Consider the following 26,583-nt stretch of genomic DNA (forward strand, 5'->3'; position numbering starts at 1 on the left):
ATTGTGGAGTTAAAGTTAAATAACTGAATATTATAATAATATAATCATTAATTTGTACCCTGAATGGTTAGCTTTTAAAGGTGCAGTTTCTATCCAAAGAGGTCAAGAAAACCACAGAAATATATTGCTTTAAAAAGCTTCTCCCACTTTTAAAATACGCCTTTCTCCATGAGAGCTTAACAAATATCCTTAAATAATTTTACAATTTAACATTTGTTCTTACTGTTCTCTAACAGTCCCTCTTCCAAACTATCCATCTTAGTCAAGAGGCAAAAAGTAAATATTTTAAGAATACCATAAAATAATGCCTAAAAATTTTAAGAAACTGATGAAATATTTTAATTTTTACACTTCCATTTCACCGTCTTCTCCTTTGAATCACTTAATCTGTACTTCATACATTATCAAAACATTACATTGTTTGTCTCTGCCCAAATGATTAAAACCAATGCCTGCACATTTTAAAATAAGAGCTTGGTAAATAGCTTTGCTCATGTCAAACAGAATTTGTTTTTTGGGGTTTTATTTGTTTTTTAAATAAGTGGAGAGAATCAAAACCTAACATAGTAGTTTAATAAAAGTTTCAGTCTCTTTCTTACAATAACATTATTATTTACTTTGATTCAAAGAGTTAACTTCTGAATCTGGATAACATCCTTCAATTAGATATTTACAGCTTTCAAAACTACCAAACAGACTTTGGAAGTTCAAGTGTTAAAAACATATTCCAACATGATGACTCTCTAGAAGGTGTGAAAGCACTAAAACCTGTCAGAGAGGACAATGAATTAGCACCACGCTGACTGTAAAAGCTACTTTTCTCTTCATCCCCAACTCAACCCACCTCATCCTTCATCATCTCAACTTAGCATCTCCTACTCTGATCGCTCATCAGTCTCTCTTGACATCCTTACTGACAGCCTTTTTCTTAACTTTCATACTCAAATCTATCATCATCCTTTATCTAGTTATATATGTTTATGTGTGTGTGTGTATAGTTATATACGGTTGTATATAACTGTATAGTTAAATACAATTATATTATACAGAGATACAATATAGCCCTTAAAAGAAAAAAAGGCTAACCGCAACAGAAATTTGAAATTAAAAAAAAAAAAATCTAATAAATAGCATTTGCCAATTGGAGCCAAGAAAGCTAAAACAAGAGTCCTCAGTTGAATAGTTATTACCAAGGTAAAGAGTTGTTTTACATAAATCCTAAGCTATGATAACATTTTCAGAACTCAAACTACACGACACCACTGTTAAATATGAAAACTCATTTGAAACCAAATTTTAACCTAACTAAAGGACTTTACAAAACTTATTTGAAACCAAATTCCAGGCTACATCACAGGACTTTAGATGATATTTGTTAATGCAGGACATCCCACCATCGCTCATCAAGCCAAAAATCCCCCTTTTATCTACTCTGATTTTAACATAAGGACTCTACATTAAAATATTTACTATACTAATTTAAATAAAATGCAAGATTAATGTAAGAAGATATATATATGACTTCCACAAAGGCATCTCCTAAGACACATTAGATAAAAGTCTTTCAGAGAGTATATGTAAAGGATTTGGATCATGACACTTTTAATACTTCATTACTTGAATTCAGGCCCTTGGGAACTCACTTAGCCAAAATTATAAAAGATGTCACTGATAATCCAAAAAGAATCAGATACTTATGGAGGGTTGTCTAGGATACTAAATAGGGCTATAGAAATGTAAAGAAAAAAACGGATACAGAAACATAATAGAGAACCACGATACTTAAAATGTGTTTTATTTATACATACGAGTTTCCTATGAATTTTGATTTTCTGTATCTGTGTTGTCCAGAACAGTAGCCATTAGCCACATGTGGCTACTGAGCTTTTAAAAAGTGCTTAGAGCAAACTGAGATGTGCTATAAGTGTAAAATAAATATACACTGATTTCAAAGACTTTCTAAGGGAAAAACAATGTGAAATACCCCATTTTTAATCTTTTAATATTAAATACATGGTGAAATAATATTTTGAATATAGTGGGTTAAAGTAAATACGTTATTAAATACATTATTAAAATACATTATTAAAATTTTACCTTTTTTAATATTTTTAATGTGGCTACGAGGCATTTTTAAACTGTGTATATGGCTCTTATAATATTACTATTAGACAGTGCTTTTCTATACCCTTTAAGACATATTCAAATTATGTTTATCAGATAAGATAAAAAAATTTACAGTACAGAAACTATGTTTACAGCAGCTACTTTAGATTTAAATAATTTCAAAAATGAAGTTTACTGGAGAAGCATTAGTAATCTTAACATCTCTGGACACTTCTGAAATATTCTCTTACAATTTAAAGAATTTTAATTAAAATCATATCATATAGCACATTATGGCTATGGACTTTGGTAACAGTGGGATACTTGATAACTGGTTTCTTATTATATCACAAATGATTCAGAATAGACCCATCTTATTCCAAAATCCACTCTGTAACTAAATCTGGTGTAATGAAACTTTTGTGCAAATCCAGATATTTACTACTAGATTTATTTAAAGATATTCTATTAGTGACTCTTACACTACTCAATTTATCACCACTAAAAAAACAAACACACCAGCAAGGGAAAAATAATTATAGGAAGGAGTATCTTAAAGTATCCAAAATATCTCATTCAGTCTTAAATCAAGGATTTGTCTACAACTATTCTTATCTAAATCAACTGGAATTGGCAAAAAATTTTGAGCACTAATTCAACAACTCTAAATAGTATAAAGATGATTCATTGTATATAAAAGGATTCTCTTAAGTGAAGGAATAGAATGTCCCCAGCTTGAGTTAACACTAACATTATTAATAAACACATGCTCAAATCAAAAGGGAGATGTATTTGAATAAAAAGTGTACATGTCAGGAAGAGAAAAAAAGGCAAAATAATGACAACAGGAAATATAAATTCATTTGAAGATGACAAGCTTCCAGAAGATGAAGACTAATTCATTTTACATGTTTGCTAAATACACTTAAAGAGAAATTAGTAATATTGGTGCAATGAATATAAACTACACCTTTAAAAATTCTCAAATTGAAATTCAATCAAACTGAAATTTTAAAATACCAATGCATTTTACAAAACATATATAGAATAGTCAAATAACAATGATTAATGAAATTTTTTTTTAATTTAGAGTTTCAAGATTCGTCATATATGTAATATTGGGTCTTGACTTGCAGCTCACATATACATGATTACCTGAGCCTATTTTGCCAGTTCTTGATGAAAAATAAACCAACGAAATGAAGACAAAACAAACAAAAAAGGACCTCCTAACTTTATCAGTTTGGTTGCTGCTCAGGTACTATAAAGATATCCCCTGATACATGGAAAAAATACTTAATAAGAAGTTCTCGGTATCAATCCTGACTTCTTCCACTAACTTCTGTATAAAAACTGAGATGAGAGACACATAGATTTGTAAACACAGAAGATAGTATTATTCATTCTGTAATCCAAGCATCTAATGCAGGATCTGGCACATAGTTGGTGCTCAATTAATGTTGGATGGATGGGGAGGGGAGAAGGATGAATAGGGATCTTTGTGACAGAAGGAATATAGAAACCACTGGGTAAAAAGTACCCCATGCAGTAGTAAAAAAAAACAATAGTGGCTGTCCATTTTTGGCAAGAGATAACACAAGCTCCCCAGAAAGAAGGGTCACAGTACCAAGAACTAACAAGGGATTTTTCAGATGGCAGAAAATGACTGACCCTGTTTTCTCTGATCAATGAAACGATAGATAAAGAAAGCAGTTTCTATGACATGTCCAAGGGTTCAATGGGCTCTTAACTAAACTCTTGGCTGGGAGGGGGGCAGGGCACAAACATTAAAAATGGGGGTCAATTATCCCCAGGAAGCAGTACTTAATGGAAGAAAACGGTAGTATAGTTCTTTGAAAAACATAGGGGGGTGGGGGGAGCTATATTATATCATACAAGCCAATGCTAAAGTTGAACTTCATCATTTTCTTATAATTTGAATAATTGAAATTTCCATATAACAAGGGATATCCAACCACAGATCATAGCATGAAGAATTACAAAATAAATGGAAGCTTGATTTTAAAGGATAGGATTCGATGGTCTAGGAACAGCATGCTTTTCATTCCAAACACTTAAACCTTAAAATCCTGACCTCTCTATCCTGCTTAAATAGTAAAAGGATATCATGAAAGAAAAATATTTAAGTATTTTACACTACCTTTTTCTGTGCTCCCATTTATTTTAGGTAAGAAGTCATCAACTTGTATCCCTAGGATTAAGAGAGTGTATCATTGCCTGATCAAAGAAAGTATTCCTTTAAAATTGGTCTCAAGTGTAGCCATGGCATTTTGTATTCCTCCTTAGATTGAGACTGTATAGAACACTTCAAATTTATTTTCACAAAAAGGGTTCAACTTGCCATTTTCTAACAAGTCAGATAAAAGGCTACAACTGCTTAGTAGCCTTCCACAGAACCTTAAAAGAAAAAGGATCCTGCTGTTTGTGTTTTTCTATTTAAATATCTCTAAGTAGAACATCTCAGCTGCATAAATTTCATTCACTTCAAGGACTAAACAATGGTGCCCACTGGTGGCAATCCAGCATATTTTTAAAGGAAATTTTCTGAAAGCGTGTAGATACTTTATACCTAATATTTAAAACATCCCTCTTAAGGAAAATAAGTAACTAATGTGAGGTAGTAAACATCAAAAGTTCAATGATAAAATTCAGCTTTAAATAAGAAATTTGATGACACCTACCTAAGCTGCTGCATTCTTTAAGAGTTTTCTCCTGAAGATGTTCTAACCGTACTGTAAATAAAAGTCCAAGAAAAAGGTATTTCACAGATTAAAAAAAAAAAATCAAATCAAATCAATTTCCGGATTAGCTAATTTACCTTGTAAAGCTGTTAGCCTTTCATTGGTGAAGTCATTATCAGCTTGCAAAGCTTCTATTTTTGCCTGGAGCTCCTGTTCTTTTTCTTCCATTTCATCTATTTTATGTTGTAATTCTTTTTTCTCAGCTTGTCCCTTCTGTTGGATTTCTTCTTGTTTTCCCTCTGCCACCTATTGAGAAAGCAAAAGAAAATGCAGTTATTTAATAAAACTTGAGCTTGTTTTAAGAGGCCCAAAGCAGGACTGCTTTTATTCACAAAAATTTCTAAGGAGAATATTCAATATTATAAAACATATTTATAAATGTCAAAATAATGTCAAAAATGACCTGCATTGGAGTCATGTCACCATATCACCTAGGACATAAAAACTTGCAGCAAGCAAACAGGCTCAATACACAGAGAGATAGAGTCAAAATGAAAAGCTCCACATTTTTCAAGAGGGAAATAAGGTTTTCCCCTGATTACTACTGTTTCAATTACTATGCAAATGCTAAAATGTAACTTATTCTGAAATTTTAAGCAAAATTATGTTTAGCTAAAACAATTATGATTACAAGCACTTTTCAAAACGACCTCCTTTTAACAAGACCAATCTTTAAAACTGTTATAGGTTAACCAACCACACAGAGGGGAGGTACGCTCTGGTCTTTTCTAACAAACGTTTATCTTCTAGCCACTCAATACATGGTTTGAATTATATAAAGATGGGTCTTCACAAACTCAGTTATAACATTTTATTGGGGCTTTTTTGCTAAGGAAGATTCGCCCTGAGCTAACATCCATTACCAATCCTCCTCTTTTTTTTTGGCTTGAGGAAGACCAGCCCTGAGCCAACATCTGTGCCAATCTTCCTCTATTTTGTATATGGGACACCTCCAGGGCATGGCTAGTGACTGGAGTAGGTCCACACTCAGGATCAGAACCTGCGAACCCAGGCCACCAGAAGCAGAGCCAAGGAACTTTAACCATTCAGCCATAGGGCTGGGCCCTCAGTTATAACATTTTAAAGGACAAACTTGAGCTACCTACGGTCTGGTTCCATCCTTATCTTAAATGTCCTATAGCTATATGGCGCTGCAGCTGAAGAGGAGTCAATAGCATCCCCTGAAGAGGAGTCAATAGCATCCCCGGAGGCTACAAGGGTTTAAGAAGATCACTTCAAGGTTCCCTCTGGGCTTGTTCTAGCACTAACATATCTGGGCCCTGCTTTTGGGACAGTCTAAAGATAAGCAGATGCAAGTTCAAAAAAATTCTGAATATCCTGGGTTTTGCTGATTATCAACTACTTCCTGTTATATATTAAAAGATGCCTATTGTGAAGTACTGACTATTTATTTCCATCCAGAGGAAATATGCCAACTTCTAAGACTTTCAATTATCTGTGGCAATGGGGTCTGAGCTAAACGACCTGATTTTTACTACAAATTTCAACCATTAGCAAATTTTATATCAACAATTATTCAGCAATACCTAAAATTTTAAGTTACCCAGTGTGTTAGGGACAATTAATAACATACTTTTATGCTTATGTTAACATGTTGAGTAAACACATACCTTTAATTTATCAGATAAATCTTTAATTTCATTAACTGCTCCATTATATTTATTGGCTAATTCTCTTAATTCTTCCTGAGTCCGTTCATTCATTTCTTTCAGGTGGGTACATTCATCTTCAGTATTACTCAGACTTCGCTGTAATTCAAATTTACAGGCAATTTAGAATAAATGCACATTCTAAATCCAATTTATAACAAGTGTAACTCTATGGGCTGTTCTAAATCAACATCTGCCCTGGATTTTATATAAGGCTAAGTTAAACAACACAAGGATTTCAATTTACTTCAGGTACCAGCCAAGACAGAAAATAAGACTAAGAATTTGGGGAGGGGGTTGGGAGGGAGGAGAAAAAAAGACACCAGGTAGGGAGGAGATGATACTACCTTTACATAATTACACTTTTATGACCATTAGCCTTGAAAATATTTTAAGCCTACTGATTGTTGAAAGCAAGTTTAATAACATGCACAATTAATTTAATAAGAAAATTAGGAGACAGCTAGCGACTTTCTTTCCTTGCATGTCCAATTACGACATGACAGTGAGTCAGTCACTCTGGGATGAGGCTGTTACAGAAGCTATCCCTACACTGAAGTATGCTTACCATTTAGTTTACAATGGGTACTTTACTAAATCCAGTAACAGATAAATTCTGTGGTAATTTTGCAGTGGTTCACAGGAATGAGTTGTATTATCAATTAGCTTGTCTATTGCTTTGAAATAGACAAAGCAATGAGAATCACATTTTGATTGTTCCTAAAAGACTCAGAAAGGACCACAGAGATAATTTCCCCTTTGAACCTCCAAAGTTAAGATAGTTTTCCTCTCTGGAGGATGGGTAAAATAATAACAGTGGTATAAGGCTCTCCAACTTACACAGACTATCGTCAACTGGAAGAAAAGCAAAACAAGGTGACGAGATCAATACCCTGGCACATGGTCCACTGAGTGGAGGCTGAATCCTAAACAGACTGCAAATATTAAGATTCCCTGATTAGGCCTCTATTTCCTCAATCACTGACTACAGACCATAAGCACCAGAGCTCACATGGTTATGTTGAGAATTCCTGACAATGAAAACAGCACACTGCTCCTTCCCAACTGATAGACAGGAAATCTTTCCTGGCTACATAACACTACTCAAATTTAAAATGTTCTGAAATGTAAGCAATTTTAGTAGAATTTTAAAATCATGCTACTATTTAGTATTTGTTAAATTGAAATTACCTCAACTTCTGAAAGTTTTCTAACCACATCAATTTTCTCCTGAAGAACCCGCCTCAGGGACTCTTTGGCTGTCGTCTCATAGTTGTGTTTATCCTCCTGTAATGCTATAAGTTCCTTCCGTAAACTATCGTCCGTTTGATTCTAGGATTAAAAGATATTTATAATTACAGCCAAGTTATTTTTTTTAAAGTATTTACCATTTGAAAAAAAACCACACTATGATGCTCCTTGAATTCTATATTAAAGTACTTCGAAACACAAATGATGTAGGCCTTGTTTTAATTGAAGCTGTATTTAAAAGTTGCATTAATAAATTATGCTTCACAAATATGGAGAAAAAAATTCCAAGGAAATTGAGAATTTCTCCTAAATATACAAAATGAATGAACCCTTCTACTTGTCATATTCTCTGCAAGCCATACAATTTACACTTGTGGGCAAAAATAATCTCTTACCTTCAAAGGGGCCAAGCATTTTAAAACAATGGTTAAAACAAAAGGAATAAAAGTACCCTGGGGAAAAAGCTGATTCCAGGTCTGAGGAAGGAAATGTACAAGATGAATCTGGAATATCTTGTCCAATATAACAGGAGGAAGCTATCAAAGTCTGCTAGGGTTCTAGCAGGATTCAGGTGCCAACCTGAAGAAGTTCTCATGGACCAAAGATGGGATAATTTGACTATCAATAAGAAAAACACATGGAATAGGATGAAACACAAGAAATATATTTAAATCTAAGTTGGGGAGAAAAACCACTTCACAGTCATTCTTTGGTGGATGAGAAGAAACCAATTCACTATTTCCAAATCCAGTAAATAAAAGGAGAAAACCACTTATCCTGCTTTTCCTAAAGAAAATGTACCTCAGGGTAACAAAATGGTTTATGAGGGGAAGTTTCTCTCTATAGTAGTCCAGTTAGTAAGTGAAAGGATGATGAAGTTACAATCACCATTTTTTTGCAACCTTTAATAAAATAATGGATCTAGGCAAGGATCATCAAAGACTGCTAATATCTCAAAAAGAAAGACAAATAGACATTATGGTGCCTCGTGGTGAAAGTATACACTACTAGCCACGAACAGCTGTTAACAAAAAAAAAAGCTGAAGATAAATCTCTAGATCAAGCTACCAATTTATGGTGTGGGAGGGGGAGCTAGAAGAATGTTTAAATAACCCAGGTGGAGGGAAATTATTGATGACAAATGATACAGTACCTACAACAAATATCAATTGTGATGGAAAGAAGAGAGAGAGTTGTACATGGGTATTCACTATACAATTCTTTCTACTCACATGTATGCTTGAAATTTCCCATAATGACGAAAGGTTTAAAAGAATGGTGAAAATGTAGTATAAATGTTTTAGCATGTACTCAAAATGGCAGTCAAAGACATAAAGCTCATAAAAAACTATGCATTTTTCTTTATGTACTTGAGATTAATACCTACTTTGGAGCATGCCTGCAATTGGTTTCCCATAACTTCTAACCGTGATAAGAGTCTATCTTCATCTATTAAAGCCTGTTGACGAAAAATTAAGTATAAATAAAATCCCAGGGTAATTAAAAAATACCATATTAAAAAGGTTGCTAATGCCAAACAAAAGATATCAAATCATAAAACTGAGCAATATCTACTGTAAAATGCTAAATTTTCAATATTTGTTCATTAGGAAATAATTTTGCCTTTGCTTGCCAAAAAATTTTAGTTTTAGTTTAAACAATATCTAAAGGATATTAAACTATGCTTAAATGCTTCTAGAATATAAAGGCAATTGGAATACCTGCCAACTGGTATCTGAAGCCTCTTGGGTGATGGCTAGTAGCCGCTGAAGCGTGGCTAACTTCTGTTCCAACATCTGTTCCCGGTGTAAGGCCTCCTAATATTATAAATCACAAAAGAGATTCTAATAAACTCAGCATGATTCCTTTGGAGAGTAATCAGTTTTTAGCACATTCTGAAAGTATTCTCATTTTACATCCCATTTAGTATCTTACTTTCAAACCTGAGAAATCTACTCTGTAAAATATATATGGGCGACATCATTTTAGTTTCATTTGTTGGGGCTGTTAGGGGTGCTGGCTGCAACTTCCCCTATAACAGAAAACAAATCATCTGTCTTTGTTTCCTTTGTATTCAGAATTCACTGAGAGTGAGTTAAAAAAAAAAAAAACCCAAAACGTAGAGCAGAAGAATCCAACAAATGTTTTAACCCTGAATTTTACATATACATATGAAAAAATTTTTTTTAATTTATATATGTATCTCAGAACAAACATTCCAAACTAAGCCAAAACAATCTGATCAGTAGCAAAGATACCTATTAATGGCTTAGCTGCACAGGAATGAAACCTAACAAAATGTTACGGATATAAATATGTATATTTAGAAAGAAACTGCTTCACTCTCACAGTCTATTGCATTTTCAGGGCCTCTGATTCTCTCGGGTGACTGCACACCACTTAGCAGCAATCAAATGTCCCCAAAATAAGTAAGAGTCCACCAGTGCTAGTTCAATGTAATTAAGGGGTCAACTATTTGGCAGCTCCAAAGGAACATTTTACAGAGAAAGACATTGATGAGCAAAACCTTATCTCTAGGTCACTTGTTAATATTTGATAGCTGTTAACAGCATCTCCTTCACTGAAAGTCAAGGCGAAAACGCTCATACAGCATTTAGTTGTGGTTTTGGCACATCTCTAAATTTCACTTTTTTCTATTCCTGTCGTTATCCAAAGAAGAACACTTACTACCCTAATTCCTCTGAGCCACCTCAACTGAGAAGTGTATGCTTCAAACATAGTACTTGAGGTTTAAAGCATGCACTTATTGCTCTCCACATCCTTGATAATGACTACGAAAAATCTGGTTTAATTAGAGTTAGAGGTACTGTTTTTAAATATAACTCTAAATATATAGATTAAGGAATCTAATAAAAGCCATATCACCTCAGAACTCACATTAAAACACAGCTTACACTTAAAAGAGACTAGTTGCCAAATTTATTTTAAGCTTCTAAAACATTCGTACCATCCAGGAAATTACACTAATGCTGCAAAAAGTTTTACTTAAAAACAAAGCCACCAAAAAACTACTACTTCCACTAGATGGCGTAATTTCACCTGTTTCAGTCAAATCCATTTAGAGTTTTGTAACTCCATGAACCACATCCTAATAGAAACTTAATACTTTCAAGAATGGGCTTTCAGTTCTAAGGCATAAACTGCATCTATCCCAGTTTTTATTCAAAAGGTTTACCACTTACATTAGAACTTTAGTAATTCAAAAAGATGTATACGGAAAAGACAGTGCAGCATAATTTTCTCTCAAAGAATTAGAAAAAGAGTGAAAGATTATGCCTTACTAAAAATATTCAGAACTGACAAGAAAGTTGGAAAGAGGACTGGAGTGAGTAAGGATGTTAAGATTCACAGTCCATGATGACTAGTAACAATAGCTTTAGGAAATCCTTTTACCTATATGAGCCCCATATTTCGTATATGAAAAATGAAGGTTAGACCAGATTAATCTCAAAATTTTCTTTCACCTCTAAAAATAAGAGAGATGTAGGTCAACTAATGTGCCTTCCTACTGCATGGTAAATAACTACTAATATTTATGGGATACATTCTATGTGCCAGACATTGTTGTAAGTGCTTTATATATATTAATTCATTTATTCTTAATTCTGCAAGGTAAGTGCTATTATTATATCCATATCACAGATGAGATAAATGAGGCACAAAAAGGTTAAACAACTTTCCCAACAGGTCAGAAGTTAAACCCACAGATCAAGTCCAGGGAATTCTGGCTAGAGTCTATGCTTTTAACTATTCCACTAAACTGCAAGTGTGTAAAACTGCTTTTCTACGCACCATTACATTTATGCCCAGTGGAAGATCTGATTAATACATTGATAGTTTTCTGTTTATTTTCACAACGTGTACATTCTTAACTGAGGTAGAAATGCTCTTAGTGACTGACTCCTATAAAAGAATGTAGAGACTCAGGATCACTGGTTTGGTCCTATAATTTTAAACAAAAGGAAACTGAAGACCCACCCAAAGTCACAGAACTAATTGAGTAGCAGAGCCAAGATAAAAGCCTCAATGTCTAAACTCCTGATCCAGAGTTTTCCTTAACCACGAGAATCATAATCCAGTGCAAATCTACCAAAACCAGGAAAAAAAAAATAACATTTGTTTCCTTTTTAGAAATTTGTATGGCTCTTTAAATATGGTGTTAACTTCCTGCAGAACCCATTCCAAGCATCTGCCCTATCAAGCAATCTTTCCATAGATCCAGCAGAATAGCATAGTGGTTAAGAACATAGACTCTAAGATCTAACTGTCTGGGTTCAAATCCCAGCTCTACCACATACTAGGTTTGTGATATTGTGTAAATGATTTAACCATCCTGTCCCTCAGTTCCTCCACCTGTAAAAATGGGAATAAGAAATGTACCTTATAGAATTGTTGTGAGGATTAAGTAAATTAATATAGGGAAAGTACTAGACTAGAGTCTGGCATATATTGAATGCTATATAATTGTTTGCTATTAATATCAAATTAAGCAACCAAAATCTCTCCAGGTTTAATTTTACTTAAAAGTCATCTACAGATAAAGAACTATTTTGGAACTTTTTCATATTTGAAGAAAAATATTCCTCTTGTACAGAATCTTATCTTCTTTAGACTTAACAATCCTGATTCTTTTTATCTTTTCTTCATAAGATCTATTTTTGATTCTTTTTTTTACTTCAAAAAGATGTTTCTTTTGTACTTGTATCCAACCAATATTTCTTTAGCCAATATCTGTGAACTAGCAAAATCAAATCTAAGTTGTTTAATTCTGCTTTTAAAGACTAAGAAGTCTCAAGATTTACTTTTACCTGTAGATACTGAGAAAGCTGGAATAGTTCCTGAGAGTACATACTTGGAGTGTTAGCAGCAACCTAGAAACAAAATCACATAGCGTCAATAGTCACACAAAATATTTATATTAGACATTAAAACCAAACCAAGTCCTTGAAATGCCTATTTACTGAAATATGCAAAATAAAAATTATTTTTCAAATTAACCAGTGCCTTTAGTCTTCAAAATATTTCTGTACCATGTCTAGAATTTGTAAATGGCATTATATTATGCTGACCAGTTTGAGATTTATAAGCAGGGTGGTGGAATAAGTGCTACTCATGAAAACATTCCTTGATAAACCAAATCACAAATTTACAGCACAAAGGCAACACAGCCGTTTCTTAATCCAGAAATAATACCTCCTAATCAATAGATCTACATTTTTCTCCTTTAAAATTCATTATTAAATAGTAATACGTCAACAAGTCACAATTCATTTAGAAGTAGCCATCTTCAAAATGATATTTGTATATGGGGGTGTGGGGGAGGCAGGACACGAAACAAAACTTTGTCCAATGGCCAGAGGCAATGAAAATAGTTTCGTCTTTTTTTTTTTAAACTATAGGTAGGTTTTAAGAAGAAAAAGATAGGAATAACGTCGTTTAAACATTATAAATCACTGTCAAAAATGCTTAGAACTCAAGAGTATTAGAAGAAATACCTTCTTATAAGGGGTATCTCCCAGGTGTGGAATAGAGAACCACAGCATTATTCCAAAAAAAAAAAAATAAAAGAAGGGCACTAGTAGGTTGCTGTAACATTTACTCACATTCTCAACACTACCAAGCCTTATGCATTAACTTATTAATGACAGTAATAGCATCATTCCTTATTAAGCTCAGAAAGTACATTTTTATTAATATGCCAACTAGAAGACAGAGAGGTAGCATTATTTTCAAAGTTAGTCCTAAATCAGGAAGCCCATTATTTACTTCTAAAATAATTCTTGGTATTGCTGAAGTTGATGATTAACCATTTTTACTTCTAAAAAAAGAAATCTAACAGAACTTCAGTTTCAAGCAGGCTTTCATTCTTCATCCAAATGGGAAAAAAAGGGAAAATATTTTTCCCAATAGTTTAGTTAACTGAACTAAGAGAACTCAACATCCACATTAATGTGAAAAGATACAAAAGATGTATTTTCTTTTTTGCTATTTAGCAAAGATATCTACAGTTTAACACGCCATTTATTTCTGAACAAAAAATATTTTCTAACAAGTAATTATTGCAGAGTCCCTGACCCAAATCAAGTTAAAAAGGATCTTCGAAGACAATAAAAGAGCAATTTGTGTAAGCCCATATTTCTGTGTTATTTCCATGTGTAGGTATATGTTAAGTGAACTATTTGGGCAGAAAGCCTTAATAAATATTTCTAGACAGAACTGTATTCCAGAATAAAAAGTAGTAACTAACACTTCTCACTCTGGCTACGCACAAAACAAGTACTCCTGGTCTACACAGTCAGCCATTTACTTGCAAAGGCTTTTTCGTAAGAAACAGCCGTCCTAAATTCTCCAGATATTGAAAATCAGAAGGCTACAGTAACTATGTAGTTATATGCACTCTAAATATACTGTTAGAAAAGAGAAATAAGTTTCTAGGTAAAGTATATTAAAAACAGAAACATTTTCCAAAGCAATATAGCTGAGTCAGTTTAGAAAAAGGAATCATTAGCAACTTACTTTGTCAACAGGACTTGGTAATGGAGCATGGATGACACTGAAAAGTAAAACTTAGAATTTTTATCTCATTTCCTGACAACAGAGGAAACAAAGTACAACAGTACCAATATATCCTCAACCCCAAAGTTGATATATAATTGCCTTCACATAATTAAGAGAATGTGAATTATTTTTCAATCCTTTATAAATGTATAGAATTCTTAGAAAACACAGTGATAAATACAAAGTCTAGCTTTGACACATAATATATTTCTAAAAACAAATTCAAAATCCAAAATCTATTAAATGTTCTTTGAGGATTCACTACTTAACAGGGACTATGGTGAATTCCTTGGTTAAGTCTATATGAAAAAGAAGCATTCCTTAAAATATCCATTTTCAATTTTGGAATGTATAAATTAAGTTCTTTTAAAATTTAAATATTCCTACACAGAAAGTCTTAACAAGCAAAGTTCTACCGGAATGAAGGCTACAATTTGGAAACTTGCTCTAGTGGAGAACAACTTTAGCTAATCAAAACAGTATCCTCTCTACCCAGCCACCTCACACACTAATGACTGAAAGCTTAGATGTAGGTATGAAACTAAACTCAGTACGTCAGTTTAAAACTTAATTAGTAGACAGTACTAATTGGTACTAAATGCCTTTTGGGCCTTAAAAAGTACTACTGACAGAGAGGCAGTATGTGTAGCAGTTAAGCACACAGGCTCAGAAGCTATACTGACTGGGTCCAAATTCTGGCTCTACTTCCAGATATGCAATCTCATGCAAGTAACTTAATCACTATAGGTCTCAGCTTCCTTGTCCATAAAATGAGGATAATCATAAAACCAACCCCATAGGATTACTCTGAGTATTGAACATGTTAATATAAACAAAGAGCTTAACACAGTACCTAGGACACCGTAGCACTTGATCACTACTACCATTTCTAAGAGAACAGAGCAGTTAAGGAAGCCAGGCTCTCTATCTCACAACGCCCTGTAAGATACTGTACGTGGGCTGCATTGGGGATGAGTAGCAGGAACACAGAGCAAGGCTGCCACCCAAGTCCCCGACCAGATGCTAATCACTCCATACCCTGGAGGCCATTCATGGTCAGCTTGAAGGCTGACTGGGAAAAGTTCCAGATTCAATGGGTTAATCATGTATAAGCTGCAGAGAAAGTCATCTTGCAGGACTTAAAAATAGGAATGACAATTCTGGTCCTACTGAAATAACTGCAAACATCCTAAGAACTGTTTCAACTCAATTATCACAAATACACTAAAATGTTGAATAAAATCAATATTAAATACCAGCAGCCACCTCCCTTATGAGCACCCATAATAACATGCACAGACTCCTACTGAGACCATAAAACTCTTTACGTACTCTACATCTTTGATTTCACATCTGTGTTCTCAGGCACTGTGATCAATTCACCTCTGCATCCCCAAAACCTACTGCAAGGCCCTAAAAAAGCTAGTGCCTTATGAGGGTTTAAAAAATTATAAACAACTTTAGATTTTTTTCTCTACCTCATAAAAATGAAATAGACATCTTAAAACAAGTTTCTTTTTCTTGACTATACAAGGAATATATACTGATTATGGGAAATATATAAAGTAAAGCATGAGGAAATAAATAAAAATTACCCAATGCTAGCACCCAGAGATAAGCATTTTGGATATAAATTTTCTGTTCTCATGAAAATCAGACTAAACTTGCAGCAAAACATTTCATAAGTGATATATACTTGTATTTTACAAAAAATATCTTGGATATAGGTGTATTTTGTTTGAATTATGTAAAAAGTTCATATTGAATAAGGGAATGTAGAAAAGGAAAACCATTATTTAGTGCTAGGGTAGTGGGATTACAGCCAAGTTCTCTCTGTTTCTTATTATTTGAAAATTATTTGTGCAATATAATAAAAATCAAGGCAGAAAAAGAATCAGCTCTTCAAAAACTACCTACTGAAGACCTTAAAAGCATTAAAAGCTATATATACAATGTACCTTAAACTCTAAGCATTCTGGCATAAGCAAAAGCATCTTGATTGCTGAAATATGTTAAATTACAATAACAGAAACAGCTAATGTTCATCACATGCTTATTGCATGCCAGGTACTACATTAAGCTCTTCATGTGCACAATCTTGTTTAATCCTCATAAAATTCCTGCTCAGTAGGTACTATTATTATCTTCATTTTTCAAGTAAGAAAAGGGAGGCCTGATCAAGTCACAGAATAGGTGCAGTCAGGCTTTGAACTGGACTATCCACCTCTAAAGACCCTTTGACCTTCCTCCACCTCCAGAGAACTGCCTGTTCAAAATTTATCTTCTCTTGAAAGTCAGCCAGATTATGTACCATGAAACTGGAAGCAAAATTTTAAATGATGCTAATATTTAACCACATAAGAAAAACCAAACAGAGCCAGCCCTGATAGCCTCACGGTTAAAGTTCGGCATGTTCCACTTTAGGGGCCAGGTTTGGTTCCCAGACATGGAACCACACCACTTGTCTATCAGTAGCCATGCTGTGGCAGTGGCTCACATAGAAGAACCGGAAGAACTTACAGCTGTACATCATAACTATGTACTGAGGCTTGCGGGGATAAAAGGAAGAAAAAGAGGAAGATTGGCAACAGATGTTGGCTTAGGGCAAATCTTCCTCTGCAAAAAAAGAAAAAAGAAAAACCAAACAATGAGAAGGAAACAGAGGCAAAGATCAAAAACGCTGGGAAAGAGACAGGAACAAAAGTCACTAAAATAGACTGTCAAAAAATTTGTATGCCCTACTAGATTGAAACTGAGAACACAGATGACCCTTTATGTAATTGCTCAAAGTTCTTGACTCCATGAAAGAAAAATTTCATTATCAAATACAACATCAAGGTCTTTACGAAGCCATATGTCAATAGTTGATTAATAGTTACTCATTTTAAAACCTTAACTCTCAACTCATAAAACCTGAGTCATATTAAAGTTCCCCAAATTAATGTTATTTTTAATAATTAAACTATAATTTAGAATGAGAAACATTAACAGCTTAAATTTAAAATGTTTTAAAATTTCTGCTTTGTTTCAGATAGCCTTAAAGCTAAAAAAAAAAAAATTGGTGGCTTCTAACTGAAGCATAGTATATAATAATTCTAATGAAAGCACAGACTATCATAGTAATAGGAAGGCCTTGTTCTGCTTTCTTTTTCCTTCTCTCTCTCCTACTCACTACTCTACCTTGCCTTCATCTTACTGCTTCTCTCAGTCTCCCACCCTCAGATCTTCGTCTCTGCTTTTGAAAGAGAAAATATTATGTTGGGTATAAAAACAAGCTTCTAGCATATTCAAGGTTTTCTCCCCAAATAAAAAAAATGCTGAAGTTTAAAGATTGTTTAGCTCTCTCAATACTTCATAATGACAATCTGTGAAAAGCACAAGATCAAATTGTACTTATGCTTACGTTTTGACATTTACATTTTATTAGTATTGTTTTCAAGTGTGTCCTCCTCTAAGTGATCTTTCCACTGCTTCTTTAAAAAAAAAAAATTACAATGTTCTAAAATCCCTCCGAAAACTCCCACTAAAATAGGCTACTAATGATAACAACTTCCTCAAGGTCCTATAGGATTGTGACACTGGCATTAACTTCAGACACAATCATAGTCTAAGAAGTCCTATATTAAATGCAGATCAAAATGAATACAGTTATCACTTACCAATAACTTACATACCACAAATATTTTGAAAAACAACTAATTATCCATCAAAACATAACTTATAAAATTAAATTTGGAAACAAAATAACCTGCCTCCTTATATATTATTATTTACTAGAATTGCAACTAATGTGAAAAGCAATTAAATTGAAATGTATTATGTTCCAAAAGTACTACATCAATTTCCTAACATTATTAGAATAATCCCGAAGCATTAACAGTACACCATCATCTAGAATATTATTAACCAAAGTAATTAATACAAAAACTTCATAGCACCAAATTATACTCACTCTGAGCGGAGCCGGGCTTCCATACCATCTGGTAGAAAAAGTTTTATTGTGGAAACAATACACCCATGGGTAACTGGTTAAAACAAACAAATAAGATAGATAAAATAATTGTTTAAAAATATAAACCTTTGATATAAGCAGTACACTCTGTGACACTGATCTTATAAGGATCTTTTTGAATACCATGTCTTCTTGGACAAGGGAAACAAAAGAAAAAATAAACAGGTGAGACTTCATCAGACTAAAGAGCTTCTGCAAGGCAAAGGAAACCAGGATCAAAACAAAAAGACAATCGACCAACTGGGAGAAAATATTCGCAAATCATATATCCGACAAGGGGTTAATCTTCATAATATATAAAGAACTCACACAACTGAACAACAAAAAACAAACAACTTGATCAAAAAACAGACAGAGTATGGGGCTGGCCCAGTGGCACAGCGGTTAAGTTCACACACTCCACTTCGATGGCCTAGGGTTAACCAGTTTGGATCCTGGGTGCAGACCAACACACCACTTGTCAACCCATGCTGTGGTAGGCATCCCACATATAAAGCAAAGGAAGATGGGCAAGGATGTTAGCTCAGGGCCAGTCTTCCTCAGCAAAAAAAGAGAATTGGTGGCAGATGTTAGCTCAGGGCAAATCTTCCTCAAAAAAGAAAGGGCAAAGAATATGAACAGAAATTTCTGCAAAGAATATACACACATGGCCAATAGGCACATGAAAATATGTTCAACATCACCAATCATTAGAGAAATGCATATCAAAACCATACTAAGATATCACCTTACACTGGTTAAAATGGCTATAATCACCAAGACAAAAAATAACAAATGTTGGAGAGGACATGGAGAAAAGGGAACCCTCATACAATTTATGAGGTATGAACACTCGTACCTCATACACTGCTGGTGGGAATGCAAACTGGTGTAGCCACTATGGAAAACAGTATGGAGATTTCTCAAAAAAACTAAAAATAGAAATACCATATGACACAGCTATCCCACTACTGGGTATCTATCCAAACAACTTGAAATCAACAATTCAAAGTGACTTAAGCACCTCTATGTTCATTGCAGCATTATTCAGTTATTATACAATGGAATACTATTCAGTCATAAAAAAAGACAAAATCATCCCATTCGCAATGACATGGATGGACCTGGAGGGTATTATGCAAAATAAGCCAAACAGAGATAGACAAACACCATATGATTTCACTCATATGTGGAAGATAAACAAACACACGGAAAAAGAGGTTCAGTGGTTACTAGGGAGAAGGGGCATGGGGGGTATGCACAAAGGGTGAAGGGGAGCACTTATATGGTGATGGCCAAACAATAACGTACAACTGAAATTTCACAATGTTGTAAACTATTATGAACTCAATAAAAAAAATTCAAAAAGAAAAAAAATTCATTTATGTTTTCTAAGAATGTTAGCTCCAAAAGTAATCTTGGAAATCATGTGTTTCAATTTCCTTATTTTCTAAAAGGAGAAACTAAGACCTGGAAAGGGGGAGAGATTTTGCTGAGGCCACCACTGAACTGACATGACCAGAAGCCAATGTTTTGCTCCACAGAGATTGTTTTCATTAGGTCTCTGAAGCCAAGATGACTGATGTTTGCATTTCCCGTATCACCAAAATGCCTAGTCTTAAAGTACACAAAATCTTATCGGAATTAACTTCCTCTTTTTTGGTTGTTTTATTTTCTTTTACAATTTTGTGACTACAAAAAGCTGAAAACAGAGGTGGGAAATAAAATATAACTTTCAAAAAGAATATAAACCTTTGTACCTCTCATATCTAAACATGTATTTCATTCCTATATGTAATAACTTGTGGAAAAGAAAATAAATCTGGTAGTTTAACGACAACATTCATTTCCCTGGAGAAACTCATCCCTATCCATAATGAATCGCAATTGCAAGGCAGAATTACAGACAGAATTGTTTCAAGTGTCCTAACCTCCAATGCTTTAATAACAGTCAATAAAAGGTCAGCTGAATATATGGGAAAAAAATTGAGGAAGGAAATGCACTTTCTCCCCTATCTGCCAGCATCAAGCCTAACTCCAACTATTCCCCAGTTTAAAACTTAGCCCTTATTCCTGATTCTCCAACCTACAACTCCTAATGGCACCTCACAAAACTCTGAAGTTCTGCATAATACAGCTTGGAATATGCCATTCAATTTCCTATTTTATGGGTGTCCAAGACCTTGGACAAGTGAAACTGCTTCTACAACTCTCTGCTATTAGCATCAGAGCTGTTTGCTAGAACTCAAGTCTGAGGTTTCCAGTGTGGTATCTAAAATTTTGGTTTTGTTTTCTTGGTGGTTGTTTCTTCCTCCACTCCCAAACATCTTTACATAATGTCACAGCAGTCACTCTGTAGGCAACTTCTTACTGTTGCTTCTTACTTCCTCCTTTTCCTTCTAAAGATTTCAGGAGACAACACCCTCCCCCCCCCCCCCACCCCGAAAGCAGCACTTGTATAGAGCTTCTCTTTATGTGCAGATTTTATAGAAAAAGAATATTTTTGCTGGTTTAAAGGTTGATAGTTTTTCAATTTCTCTATTCTTCAGATATTATGTCTTTCAGGGTTTAAAGAGTTCATTTATTTAGTTTATCAAACTCTAATTAAAAGCTAATGCAGAGTGAGGAAAATATACTATACCATGACTAGAGGAACGGTGGGTATGTGACTGTATACATTTGTCAAAACTCACTGAATTGTAAACGTGAAATTGGTGTTGTAAATAAATTATATCTCAAATAAAACTGATTTTTAAGAATAGAGCTAATGCATTTATATGAGGGTAACATTAAGTGATCAGGACCATGAATCATCAAGATGACATTTTAAACATGAAGTAATAATTACTCTCATTTGGAAATGCACATTAAACTTAAGAAAGTTAGCATAGTTTATTCAATATTAATTTTCACTAATTAATTTCTTATATGAAAAGTGCTAGTAGATCAAGAACCATCTATGGGTCAGTCTTCTAAACTCTCTGCCTAACATAGCAGGTGCGGCCATGAACCACTGGGCTCCTTCCTTCCTTTCGGGCCTTATCCTCCATCCTGCTACCACAAATACCCTATACAAAACCAAGCTACCTGCATCTCCAAATACCTTACTTTACACAACCCCAGGCCTTTTACACAAGCTGTCCTCTCTGTCAGTGATATCCTTTATCCCCTTGCCTGCAGGACCAAATGCTTATCCTCCAGGCTCAGATTTTGTTCTTCCTTCACCAAAGCTCAGTATATGAGTTAGGTGTCCCCAGAGCCTCCTATCTCTACATCTTATAACACTAAGCACAAAGCATTGTGAATATTTATCATTTACACAACCGTTGTCTCACCAGTTAGATTCAACTCTTTGAGGGCAGCAAGGATTGGCTGCTTCTCACTTTTTAAACACTAGTACTTAGAGTTATCTAGTATAAAGTAGAAATTTAATAAATGCTTATTGAATGTGTCAAAGAACATGTCTGGTTAATACTTTACGGCCTCCCTTACTCGGGGGTAAAGATGTCTCTTACTTTGAGGACAGTAGGGTTTATCTCTACTTGCCAAGAACCACCTAACTTCCTCCTTTCCCTGGCAGAAGACAGGGAAGGACAGATTTATCCCAACTCTATGGTTCCCCCAGAGAGTTACTATAAACAGGTTACAATCAATACAGGAGCACAATACAAGAAGATCCAGCAATACTGACACAACCAATAGATTTAAATTGATAATAAAGTTGTTTTTTTAAAAAAAATAAGTGCAGCGAGTAACAGAAATAAAACTGCAGTGCCAGAGCTGACAACCTGTGATACATTACATCAGGATTTCTGTTGCTCAGATGTATCACCCCAAAGCCCGGAAAGTAGACTGATGCACAAATCTGTGAGATGAACCAAGGGCTAATACTGACTGGGCAATACAAGGTTGCAGTACTACTGAAGGCAGTAAAGACTGCGCGTTGACAAAGCTGACTATCTAGTCTAGCCAACTCTGCCTTTGAAAGGGGTCCTGTGACAACTAGATAATAGATGCATAGAAATGTTCTCTCTTTAATTTGCAATAGGTAAGTATTTAAAGCAACCTGATAAAAATGTTTTGTTCTAATATTTATATTAATCAACTCTACATAGCAGCATTTCCCAAAGTGGAGTGCTAGTAGGTATTAACAAAAGAGGATTTTGAGTCAGAAGAGCTTGGAAAATACTTGGTTAAAAGAATTTTTACTTTTTTAAACCACAAGCTTTCTCAGAGCTTAATGGGCTTTTCATCCACTATAACGCTCTAAAAGATGCATTTTCCAAACATATTTGAGGACTGAGCATTCCTGTCCTCCTTTTTAGGAGCACTTACACAGGAACTGGTATTATGGTATTAAATGCATGGTATATATGGTATTATGAAGAAAGACCTCAGAAAATATTGCTCTAAAATATTCTATGAAGTACTTTTAAAATAAATTTTGCTCTCAAAAATTCACCCAGAAATATTACTATTACGGTATTTCCAAGATTCAAAGACAAAATTGATTGTAAAACACACAATTTAGAAGTTTCTTGGGCGGGGTAAGGAGGCCACAGAAACACTGCCAAATTAAATATACACACGCATTGTAAGCTAGATGTAAATTTCATAAATGTTAAAACATGAAAAACAAGTGCGTCTGAATCGAGGAAACAAGGCGTTTGTGGAAAAAAGTCTGAAATTACCTGCTGTAGTTAAGACTTTATTAAAAATCAGAATTAAGACTACACAAGCTGACTGCCATTTGTGTGGTTTTTTCCTCTATGATCTTATACAGATTATTTAGCTTTTGAATTAACATATTTACTTTATGGTTTGCAGTCAGATTTTTCTATTACCTCTTCACAAAAACATCACATAAAGAACCTGTGTTCACTTTGATTAGTTTAAAAACTGTTTAGGCCCTGGGCTGGGAGACTGAAACTTCTGGGGTATGTTGTAGTTTGGTTCTATCTCTGTTCCTACCTCAAGCAGGAAGGTCAATACTAGTCTATACTTGAGTAGTTTGAAGGATCTCTTGAAACGACTGGCAGTAATAGGAAGTACAATGAGTAAGACCATAAAAGCCCAAGAAACAACCAAAACCTAATATTTGGTTTAAAAAACCAAAACCTAAATGAGAAGTGTTAACATTTCCAGACTGGGGAATTCTCTGCTTAACTGCCTTTTGATTGCAATCTAAAATAAAAGAGTTACCAAACATCCATTCTTGAATTTTTTGCTTCATAAAGCTTCTGATTCAAAGACCTTTTTCTTTTAAGTTAGAAAAGAGGCAGGGAAAATTAGCTGAATAGACAATTACTCTTTTAATTCTAAAAAAAATTTTTTAATTGATATTCTTTCATACTGTCTTCATTTGTGACCTGGAGTTCAGTTATAAAAAACTTTCCCTCTTCAACTATTTGTTGATCTCAGGTATGATTCCTACAGGAAAGGTAGCATAAAAGCTTTACTCTTTCTCTTTATCTACTTGTTTTCAGAATAATAAATGGGTTTCCTAAGTTCTTCCACAGGTGATCAAATTTTTTTCTTTTTAGTATCATTTTAAGTTCACGGATTTAAACATATTTGATATATTTCAATCTTCTGCTGTTGTTATTATTTGATGCTCAAACTGCCCCCATCTTTGATCAGTTGGAACTCCACATTAATTCCTGAGTCCTTGTGACAGAACCCCAGCAGTCTTAGACTGCTTCATTGCTTTCTGGGATATGACAAAATCTTCTAGGCTCAATTTGTACATTTCCTCTCCTAGACTCAGAGGCTGCTATTTCTCCCAGGAATCTTGTTTCTACCTATCTATTTGGTGGGAGGAATCCTTTCCGTAGGTATATGAATTCATTTGCTACTTTATTTCTCTAGCATACTATTGAGTGATACTGCTCCTTGGCTTATTTTTCGATTCACCCATGAGGAGTGGTGGTTCTTTGGCTTTACCTGTTTATTCAATATTCACTGAGAACCTGGTGGCTACAAAGTAGTATGCTGGGAATGATGGGGAAAACCAACATTATGATGACTAGGTCTTTGTCCTTGAGGAGATTTCAATTTAGTTTGTAGAGAGAACAAATTAGAAATATCTAACGTAACAACAAATAGAGAAAAAAATTCACAAATGCTACAAAAGGTACAAAACACTACGGGAATCTGGAATGGACAAGAGCAGGGGAAGGATTTATGCAAAGGGGGGAAAAAAGAATAGGATTTCAAAAGCTGGAAATGGAAGGACAGGCAAAGAGAATGGCATGAGCAAAGAAACAGAAGAAGAGAAGGATGTGAGAGAGTGCGCAACTAAGGAGGGCAGCTGGAGGAGACTGGAGAGTGGTGGTAAAGAATACCTTTCAAGGCCCTATAGGTGCCAGGTCCCATACTAAGCACACTATACATATTGCCTACTTATGACAAACCATGTAGTTATTTTTATGTCCTATTTTATAGATGAGGCAAGTAAGGTCAAAGAGGCTAAAGTAACTTGCTAAAGGTCATACCTTTGGTAAGTGGCAGTGCTAGGATTCAAAAAAATCTTTTCTATATACCATCTAACCTCTAAATAATCTAGTTAAACAGCTTAGCATATATTAAGGGAATTAATGGGAAACAAAATCAAAAGGTTGAACTGAGTCCACATTTTTGAGGACCTCAAGTGTACAATTAAGCATTTCAGACTTCATTCTGCAGTATGGCACAGCCACTTAAGGCTTCTAAAAGCAGGAGAATGACATAAATAAAACTGAAACAGAAGAATATTCTGGAAGCAATGAATTGGCAGAGTATGATGGCCAGAGTAGGGTGCTACAGTAGCACCCTACTACTGTAGCACCCTAGGTTGGCAAGAAGAAAAACAAGTAGTAGCAGGGAAAAGAGGCAAACGGTCTAGATGACACAACTGCTAGAGATAAGGAAGAGACAGGATTCAGAAAAACACCAAGATTCTAGCTAGAGTGTTTGGGAGAATGATGGAGCAATAAAAGAAATTGGGAAGTCAGTAGAATGTTCTAATTTGAAGGCGAAATTAAGCTTTATACAGAGTAATCATAGGGCAACAGTAGGATATTCAAAAGGAACCAACTAACAAGCATCTGGAAATACAGGTAAAGAGCCAGCAAGAATGGATTCACAGCAGACAAGGTGAGAAGGGAAACTTGGGACTTGAGGATAAGGGAAAGCAAATAAAACAGCTGCTGCCAGGAACTTAACTGAGTAGGGTTCTTAAACCTAGCTGTCCAAAAGAACAACCCGAGGCTTTTTAAAAATAGGCATGTCCAGTCTCCACACCTAGCAATTCTCCTTCTTAGGGCTGAACGATACGATCCAGGCATCTATAGTTTTACAAAGCTCTGCAGGTAACTCTGGTGCACATCCTGGGTTGACAATCCATGTTTTTAATGAAGAAAAGAGATTGCAGGGCTGCCCCACGGCCAAGTGGTTAGGTTCACGTACTCCACTTCAGTGGCCAAGGGTTTCACTGGTTTGGATCCTGGGCACAGACATGGCACCACTCATCAGGCCATGCTGAGGCAGAATCCCACACAGCACAACCAGAAGGACCTACAACTAGAATATACAACTATGTACTCGGGGCCTTTGGGGAGAAGAAGAAGAAAGAAAAAAAAAAGAAAGAAGACTGGCAACAGATGCTGGCTCAGGTGCCAATCTTTAAAAAAAAATTTAAAAAGAACATTGCCATGCCATCTGAAAAATTCTCTCAGTCAACCTAGCAAATTTGGCGTAGTCTGCGCTGAATCAGCTTTGTGATTTTCCCTAACAGCTAGAAAGTGGAAGTGTGTAAAGCTATGGTGAAAGTAACCAAGAGCAAGGAATGAGTGAGGACAGCACAGCCAAAAGTCAAGTAGTCGTCTAGGAATCGGCGAGAGTACCTTTGAAATGGCCAGTGATGGGTTCCAAAGGACAGACAGGTAAAGGAGCCTGGGGTTGAAGCTACTGAGAAAGAGGAGCAAACTTAACGGCAAAAAAAGATAGTACAAATGATTGCCAAGGGTTTTAGTAATAACAATAGTACCTGGCCCTGAGATGAGCACTTTATATACACGCTTTCAAAGTTCATGTTGAACATTGTGCTACAATGTAAACACTGAAGATTGTAGCACAAACCTTGAGGTAGGCAGTAGTATCATGCGTCCTATTTTACAAGATGAGGCAATTAAAGATTAGACAGGTTAACGAGAGGTCACTGAGTCACAGCAGAATAAAAAGGGTA

At 34.8% G+C, this 26,583-nt stretch overlaps 1 protein-coding gene across 46 annotated transcripts in view; it reads right to left on the minus strand.

Moving 5' to 3' along the window:
* Positions 1-26,583, minus strand: part of SLMAP (sarcolemma associated protein) — a 158,680-nt gene that overhangs the window by 57,373 nt on the left and 74,724 nt on the right. For 15 of the 46 annotated variants that reach the window (XM_070237320.1, XM_070237322.1, XM_070237294.1 and 12 more), the window contains 10 exons: positions 18,321-18,393; positions 14,327-14,363; positions 12,619-12,681; positions 9,511-9,606; positions 9,177-9,248; positions 7,730-7,870; positions 6,500-6,637; positions 4,946-5,114; positions 4,809-4,859; positions 4,268-4,318 (listed from right to left, as the gene is read on the minus strand). In XM_070237320.1, coding sequence (XP_070093421.1) covers positions 4,268-4,318; positions 4,809-4,859; positions 4,946-5,114; positions 6,500-6,637; positions 7,730-7,870; positions 9,177-9,248; positions 9,511-9,606; positions 12,619-12,681; positions 14,327-14,363; positions 18,321-18,393 — 891 coding nt within the window. The remainder of the gene's footprint in view (positions 1-4,267; positions 4,319-4,808; positions 4,860-4,945; positions 5,115-6,499; positions 6,638-7,729; positions 7,871-9,176; positions 9,249-9,510; positions 9,607-12,618; positions 12,682-14,326; positions 14,364-18,320; positions 18,394-26,583) is intronic. The other 31 variants (XM_070237325.1, XM_070237304.1, XM_070237309.1 and 28 more) reach the window with 3 other exon arrangements.

This window comes from Equus caballus, chromosome 16 (assembly GCF_041296265.1).
Source record: "Equus caballus isolate H_3958 breed thoroughbred chromosome 16, TB-T2T, whole genome shotgun sequence".
NCBI classification, from domain to species: Eukaryota; Metazoa; Chordata; class Mammalia; order Perissodactyla; family Equidae; genus Equus; species Equus caballus.